This window comes from Nuphar pumila, chromosome 3 (genome assembly GCF_984573655.1).
Source record: "Nuphar pumila chromosome 3, dmNupPumi1.hap1.1, whole genome shotgun sequence".
Classification (NCBI taxonomy): domain Eukaryota; kingdom Viridiplantae; phylum Streptophyta; class Magnoliopsida; order Nymphaeales; family Nymphaeaceae; genus Nuphar; species Nuphar pumila.
This window is the reverse complement of record NC_143251.1, coordinates 133046314-133054619: the sequence shown is the minus strand read 5'-3', so window position 1 is coordinate 133054619 and position 8306 is coordinate 133046314. Positions and strand designations below refer to the sequence as shown.

General features: G+C 36.5%; 1 protein-coding gene across 1 annotated transcript; it reads right to left on the bottom strand.

Moving 5' to 3' along the window:
- Positions 1 to 791: 791 nt before the first annotated feature.
- LOC149843902 (uncharacterized) lies at positions 792 to 2454 on the bottom strand. Its single transcript, XM_090000144.1, has 3 exons — positions 2207 to 2454; positions 1905 to 2110; positions 792 to 1247 (listed from the first exon to the last, which is right to left on the bottom strand). Exons 1-3 carry the CDS (start codon positions 2294 to 2296, stop codon positions 995 to 997), a joined length of 549 nt encoding a protein of 182 aa, XP_089856270.1. The 5' UTR covers positions 2297 to 2454; the 3' UTR covers positions 792 to 994.
- Positions 2455 to 8306: the final 5852 nt, after the last annotated feature.

Below are 8306 nucleotides of genomic sequence, written 5' to 3'. Positions count from 1 at the left end.
TTACATAGAATCACTTTTTATTACATTATAAATGTGTATCAAGTTCATTGTTATTATCATCATTGAGTACAAAAAGCAATTTCATTTTATAAAGATATTATTTTTACTAATAGTAGTAAATATTATAATTTGTAAAACAATTATTATACGATTATGATTGATTTACATATTATGATTGACCATTTTAATTTGTAGGTATACAACAACAACAACTACGCCTTCATCCCAAAACAACTGGTCAGCGATATGAACCAAAAAATAAAATCATTCTGGGTCTTTCACATGAATCTTTCTCCTCTAATCATTTCTATCCAATGCCATGTCCTCGGCAAGGTTCAAAGCATTCATATCCTTTAGTATTATCTCCATCTAAGTCTTCCTATGCCTACCCGACCTCTTTTAACTAATATATTTTCTCATTTATCCATCCTTAATTTATAGGTATCTTTATAAAAATATATTCTTAGTATCAACCTTTGAAAATCGTACCAAATCTATCAATGTATATTAAAAACCCGTATTAATATTGTTTGAAAGCATTTCAACAAGCGTTCTTCCAAATAAAGATGTACCTGAAACTTTTTAAGCCCTTTAATAGCAGTAACAGTATCGCATACCCGTACCGGTTTATGTGTGTTTCATAATGAGGAAAGCAGAGCGTAGACAAACCCCTTTTAATTTCCACAATTTAACCGGTTTTCGTGCTCTAAAACAATAAGATGTTTCCACAAAAGTCAAAACCACTCCCAAATAGAGCCTAAAAAAATCCTCTGCTCTACCACACAAAAGAGTTGACAAGTGGGAAGCATCTTTTCTACATATTCTTCCAAATAAAAACTTTTGGGCCCAACCATACCACCAAATCTCAAATCGTGTTCAGAAACAACTAACCAATAGAATCAACAATGCAGAGGGGAACCCAAAATACATTCTGGTGATAAAATTGCAGTCTAACAATCTAATACACTGATGGGGATGAGTATAGTGAATGGAATCAACTGTAGCTACTCATTCCTACACCAGGCTCCCCATGGTAAGGGCTTCCATTGGCCTTGGAGTAGCTCACATAGTAGATCTCGCTGAGTATGCAGGTGAAGAAGGCAAAAGCTGCACCGGCTGCAAACACGCCCTTCCTGATGGTCTCGCACGAAAGGTTGTCTATGCCGAACTTGGCCCTGTACTTGGTGTGGTAGGCGTTCTGCACCGAACCAGCCAACAAGCATATTTCTGCAATGATGAACGTAAACCTACAATAGAGAGAAACACAGGGCCATGCCCCTCCATGTTGTTATTATCATAGTCTTCTTTCTTAATTTAAGGAAAGGTGCAGAACCAATTCTTTCGTTTTTGCCCATGGTGTACCCTGTGGGAGATTGGAGACAGAATTGGAATGAACCCAGAAAGACTTGGGGACAATTTGTTATATATATATATATATATATATATATATATATATATATATATATATATATATATATATAGTGGTACTGAACCACCGTAACTTACGGTGGTATATAATTGATTTACTGATTTACATAGATCTATTCCCCCAAAGCAAAATCTAGCCTATGGATCATGTTTATCATGTTTTGTTTCCTATTTTTATGTGTTAAAGTTGACTCCAACATGGTGTTGTATACAATATTTAAACCTCTCTGTTCATTAATTGTGAGTTATTGATGTTTTTACTGTGGGAAATCAAATGTTGTGGTGTATTAGACATAATAGAAACTCCTACCATAGTAGGCAAACCATGCTAACCATATCCTTATCTGAGAGAGAGAGAGAGAGAGTCCATATCTAACAAGTTCCTCGATCATATATCAATGTATCATCATCAACTTCTTCGAGTAAAAACTAAACAAAGGCAAACCCAACAAGCGGACGAAAAGCAGGTAACCTACCAGCAAGCGACGAACAAGAGCAGCGCACAAGCTCGGGATCCGCCGGGCCTCAGCGACCTCCCGCAGCAGAAGCAACTGGTCACCGCCATTATCAGAATTTGGCTCAAGAGAAGGAAGAGGAGAGCTCCAACCCCATAACCCGTCGCGATATCAGAATCGTAGACGCAGTAGGTGTAGTACTTCTCTGAATCAGGAAGGACCTGGGCCTGCAGAGATGGTATGGACCAATGAAAATGAAGACCACAACAGAAACAGGCAAAAGCCCGTAGCAGCTGTTATGACAAATAGCAGTCAACACATACCTTGCTTCTCCGCTGCTCTGCTGCAACGGCGAGACCGAAAGCGATGAGGTCGAAGATTAAGACGACCACAATCACGATAGTGGACGCCATTGGTTGCCTAAGAAACAGAGAAAAGAAGGAGAGGGAGGAGGGTTGTGGTCTCAGATCTAGATCTGGTGTTGGGGTTTAGGAAGAAGCAAGAGACAATCTTTATAATTTCGGAGGATGCACGCACACCCACCCTTCTTTTTACCCACCCTTTCCCCTCCTTAGACAGGGGAACCTTTACTCTTTTTATTTATAGTGGAGGAAATGTTACTCCTTTATTTATTACGTTACTTGAGAGAGAGAGAGACCCTATCAGTTATACAATGATATTATTGGGATTCGAACTTGCAACGTTCCACCACAAGGTGACGTGAGTGAAAGCTACTGCTGGCCAACTGCAACCTCCACCTAATGCCTATCGGTTAACACATCACTAGTGCATCCCGTCTCCTCCACCAAAACCCCCTACCTCTCTCTTTATATATATATATATATATATATATATATATAGGTTGGTGCTAAACTCATTTGGTGCTAAACCGTGTGTTAAATAAGGTTTTTGGGCTTCTCCATGATCGATTAACTAAGAATCCACACTTGAATCATGTGTTTTCGATGAAAAAATGTTTGGAGCATAAAAAATTTATAAAGGTTTTGGACCCCTGTTTTTTTGAACTTTTATAAAAGCCATCAGTGTGTTGGAATCAAACGATCTCTATAAAATCAACTACATAGATCACATCTATATGCTCAAAACTTAAATGTGAAAAAAACCCAAAAAATCCATTTAACACTTGGTTTAATACCAAATGGGTTTAGCACCAACTGGGCTCTCTCTCTCTCTCTCCATCTTTCCGATCTTACTTTTCCTGCTGGTGTTGCTCCACTCCCCTTGGACATTTTTGGTTTTGCAGCGCTTTTTTTTTTGTTGTGCTCCTGCTTGTTTCTGTTTGTTTTGCTCTACTTTTGTTCTCTTTGAGTTCAATTTTGTTGACCCTTTTTGTGGCTACGTTGAAATCTTGTTTAGGCTCTCTCTCTCTCTCTCTCTCTCTCTCTATATATATATATATATATATATATATATATATATATATATATATATATATATATATATATATATATAACAACATTCATGCCGTCTTTGTAAATCCATAAACTTGATAAATTAAGTCCAATTAGATTACACAAATGCAATGTGCTGCTGCACCTAACTGCCCTCCCTCTGCTGTTAAGCCCCACTACAGTGCATTTGCCGCTGAATCTGATCGACCTTCATCTGTTATCAAGAGGCATGGGACTCGATCGTTCGGTCAGATGCAGGGCACATTGCAATTGTGCAATATGGGTGCACCTGATCCGGCCTTCCTGACTTTAAGGACGCGTGGGTTTCACGATGAATGCCGCCGTCGACGATGGTAATGATAATCTAACCAATGACCAACGATGGACACGGTGCTCATGTGACCATCAATAAATAAATAAGTAAATTAAAATAAAAAACATTATAATCATTCTTGTAATCTCGTAAAGCATAGTTGACAATCTCCCTTATTTTGATTCTCCAGCTCAGTGTCACGTTTCCACTCATACCGCAACCCGAGAGAACTCACGAGCCCCACCCAAACAGAGTCTACAAACAAAGGAGATATAAATTATATATTTTCGTTTATGTAAAAGGAAAATATTTTATGCAAAATAATAATAATAATAAGTATCAGAAGTAAAATAGTTAATATATATGCGTACATACTTTGTCTTATAATAAAATATAAAAACCAGTTTTTGAATGGACTTCCTGAATACTTTGTCACCAGTTGAACCTCAAATTTATTTATTTTTTAATTTTTTTAAAGGCAAGCTCGGGTTAGAAATATCCTACCAGTTATACAACTATACCATTGGGTTTTGAACCTGCAACGTCCCAACTCAACACAAGGTGACGTGCACTAGCTGCTCCAACCAGACAAGCTGAGCCTCCGAGGGAAAGCCCTCCATCACTGATCCCATATTAGCGAGCCTTCAAGTGGTAAAACCCTTGAGGTCTCGGTGCCTAGTAGAGAGTACACTTAGAGACACCCCTTGCGGGTTTTGAACTCTTGGCGTTTCGTCAACTTAGCAATATTCACAAGTAGTCCTTACCAGATGAGCGAAGCCCTTGTGGTCCAAACAGTTTATAAAGGTTTTTGTGCTATGTATTTCTTGTAAGATTTTCTCTCACTAATCAAATGGAAATTCGTGGCACAGAGACATATTCATCATGTTTTATATGTAGACATGCCAACATAACATACTCTAGCAACCGGCTCTGTTTGGGAGGTAAGTGTTGGGAAGTAGATGAGATAGGTGCTGGAAGGGGATGATGAAAAGGGTGATTAGAGGGGATTTGTCAACTACATTATGTGATGATTTAATTGAAATTGGGAGATGGGAGTAGGGGTGCAAATGGATCGGATCCCAAACATCTAAATACATGAGAAGTAGGATCTGAAACATCGAAAAATTGCAAAACCTCCTTCCTGAATCCAACACATTTGCATCTCTAGATGGAAGGCTAAATTCACTCTTTTCTCCAAATTGGGATCCCAAACAGTGGGATGTATAACCATATAGGAGATCCAATGAATCCCATCTGCTTCTCAAATCCGGCTCCCAAACGGAACTCCAAATGCAAGTGCTACAACTCAAATAAAAGCTAAGTATAGCTTATCAAGATAGACAGAGACCCCACAGAGTGTGTTCAGATTGAGGGAATTCCTTGAAATTGAAATTTATCCACCAAATTCTTTTTTGTGGCTGGAAAGTAACAAAGAGAATTTGGAAGAATAATATTCCAATTTTCCTATAAATTTCTTGAATCCAAACACCCCATTTGTTTGTTCAGTTTCCATAGTCCCCTTCAATTGAAAAGGGCCTTGCCCTTTTCAATTTTATTGGTCTGAGAAGCTTGTTTTATGGTGGATTCTTTATTACCTGAGCTCTCTCTCTCAGATTCTGTCACTGGATCTTTACTAGAGTGACAACTGCGCTAGTGTGAATTGGATTCAGGAACTGTTGGGGCCTTTCTTTTGCTCTGGTTTGGAATGGATTGAGTCCTTTGATTCTTGTCCCTCCTCAAAGAGTTGGTTGGGCCCCACTGAGTGGCATCCCATAGGTTGTATTGGGATCGGCCGTTCCTCATGAACAGAAATCGATTTGGCATTTCGAGATTGATATAAGTTGTACATGGTACTTTAAACAGGAGTTCAAACAAGGGTCAAACAAGAGAAGCGATTTTTTAAAATAATGAGTGACTTAAGTCTCTTTGTAAATTGCTTCATGGATCTGTGAGGCATTTTCGGCTTCTATAGGTCAGCGTTTTCTCTTGAATCTACTACTTACATACCACGAAAGGTATTGATGTATGAATTATTCGGTTTCATTGTACCAACACTAATATAACGAAGTTAACAACTAAAAGTATCAGTGGATGATTTAAACATCAAAAATGGTAAGATAGAAGATTTTAAAAATCCAAATAAAAGACAAAGCTCTAAATCCTAAAAGAATGAAAATAGAATATAATGAACATATTGTAACACCCCAAAATCTTCAACCTGAAAATTTAGCAAAATTTTTGTTTTTGTTTTTTATTTTTAAACAGTGAAAATGATATTTTTATGTGAGGGTTAAACGACTTTGGAGCAGGTTACCGGTATGTATTACCAACGTAATACAAGATTATTCCATTCCAAACTATTCATGAATCATTTATGAAATACCAAAATAATTTATATTTCATGAGTAAGTCATTCACAAAACCTAGTGAATCATATGGAAATCACATAGTTGCAATATAAACAAGTACTTAGGATCAAAATAACTTAAACAAAATCCTAAGTCTAACCCATTATCCCCAGAAGATCTGGTCTTCGTTCTTGTCATTGAATCTCGTCATCCACTATTCGATGAATCATTCTTTACCTGTATTTTGTATAATATCAGACTTGTGAAAGCCTGATAGGTATACACCGAATCATAGATAATCATATAATATACAAAACATACATTCAATAATCCAAGTACCTATAAAACTAATCAACAGGATGAACATGGGTTGTTCGAAAGCAATATAAGATGTTATCATATCAATCATACTTTCACACATATCTTACGCAAAGCATATGAATGTCATGCAACATTACCCACAAACATGTTGATAATTATGTTTCACTTGAATTAATAGGCAGAATTTTAGTGTGAATAACAAGGTCTTTGTTTTTTTTATTATAGTATCTTTTGAGTATTCGGGGGATATCCATCATAACAGAGATTATTTTGGGTATTTATTATTTTATGTATCTTAAATTTCTCGAAGGTCTAGCGATCCGGAGTCTAAAGATTGTGGTCTATGATCGAGAGAGTTCTCACAAAAACGTTTAATGTTTAGTAGGATGCATCTAAGACTAGCTGAAGTAATAGTGATTTATCACCTAGGACACATTGATAGCCCTGACCTCATAATCTTTGAGTGACTGGAGACCATTGAGACACCTTGCTCTTGTATCACCTACCTCTTTTAGGTAAACCATCTGAACGAGTTCAGGGTTCTTATTATGAGATTTTGTTATTACATGTGTCTCATACCATTAGACAAATTCAGGGTTCAATAACCTTAGTACCCTTCCAGAGTAATCATGATTCATTTGTATGTACCCAACTCATTCTATATTTCTTGAGCACTTTTAACCCTTATAAGCACTCCGCCTGTGAAGGTAGATAAACCAATTAAGTGTGAGTATATGCATATACCATTTATCATATGGTATAACCTTTTAAACCTCATGGGTTTATATCAACCCTAAACTCATATACAAGCAATCACAAGTACATGAATGCTTATCATATATCTCAGTCATGTGGCATTTCAATATATAATCACATGTTTAACATAGCCAATAGGGTTCCGTGAACCATAGCTCTGTTACGAGCTTAAACATTCATCACATGCATACATACATTATCTTCAAAACATGTGTGCAATTATCTAATTTCATGCATGTGTACGCTAAATATCCAATACATACTAATATAATTATCATACTTTATTCGTAACATATTCAGTGCATGAGAAAGAAAATATCATATTTTATTCATAAAATATCTTATACATGTGAACGTAAATTATTCAATGGATATGAACATAAATATCTTATTTTATTCATAAAATATCCAATGCATGCGAACATAAATATTATATTTTATTTATAAAATATCCAATGCATGCGAATATAAATTATCCAATGCATACAAACATAAATTATCTAATGCATATGAACATAAATATCATATTTTATTCATAAAATGCACTAATGCATATGAATGTAAATATCATATTTTATTCATAAAATAATCAATATATGTGAACGTAGTTGGTGATCGATAAGACCTTTCGTACAGATCCTCGTAAGGTGTCATCCCAATACTCGCATGATAACTATTGTTATAAGCAAACTCTGGTAAAGCCAAGTATGAATCTCAATCACTCTTCCAATTGAGCATATAAACTCGTAGCATATCCTCAAGGGTCTGAATCATTCATTTTGATTAATCATCAGTCTACAGGTGAAAAGCATTGTTAAACTTCAGCTTATTGTCGGGTGCTAGTTATAAATGACCCTAAAATCTGGAAGTGAAGTTTGGATCACGATCCAAAATAATAGAGACTGAAACTCCATGCAATCGCATGATTTTTCTGATAAACAAGTCGGTCAAACTTTCTTATGACTACCCCAATCAAATGGGCAAGAAGTGAGCAGATTTGGTGAGTCTATCCACTATAACCCAAATAGCATCTTGATGTATGTGGGTCCTTGGTAATCCTACCACAAAATCCATGGTAACGCCTTCCCACTTCTACTGTAGAATTTATAACTGCTGTAATATTTCGTCAGGCCTCTGATGCTCGATTTTTGTCTGCTGACAAGTCAAGTACCTCAAGACATATTCTGTCACATCTTGTTTCATCCCATTCCACCAAAAACTCTTCTGTAGGTCTTTAAACATCTTCATGCCACCAGGATGAATAGTATACTTG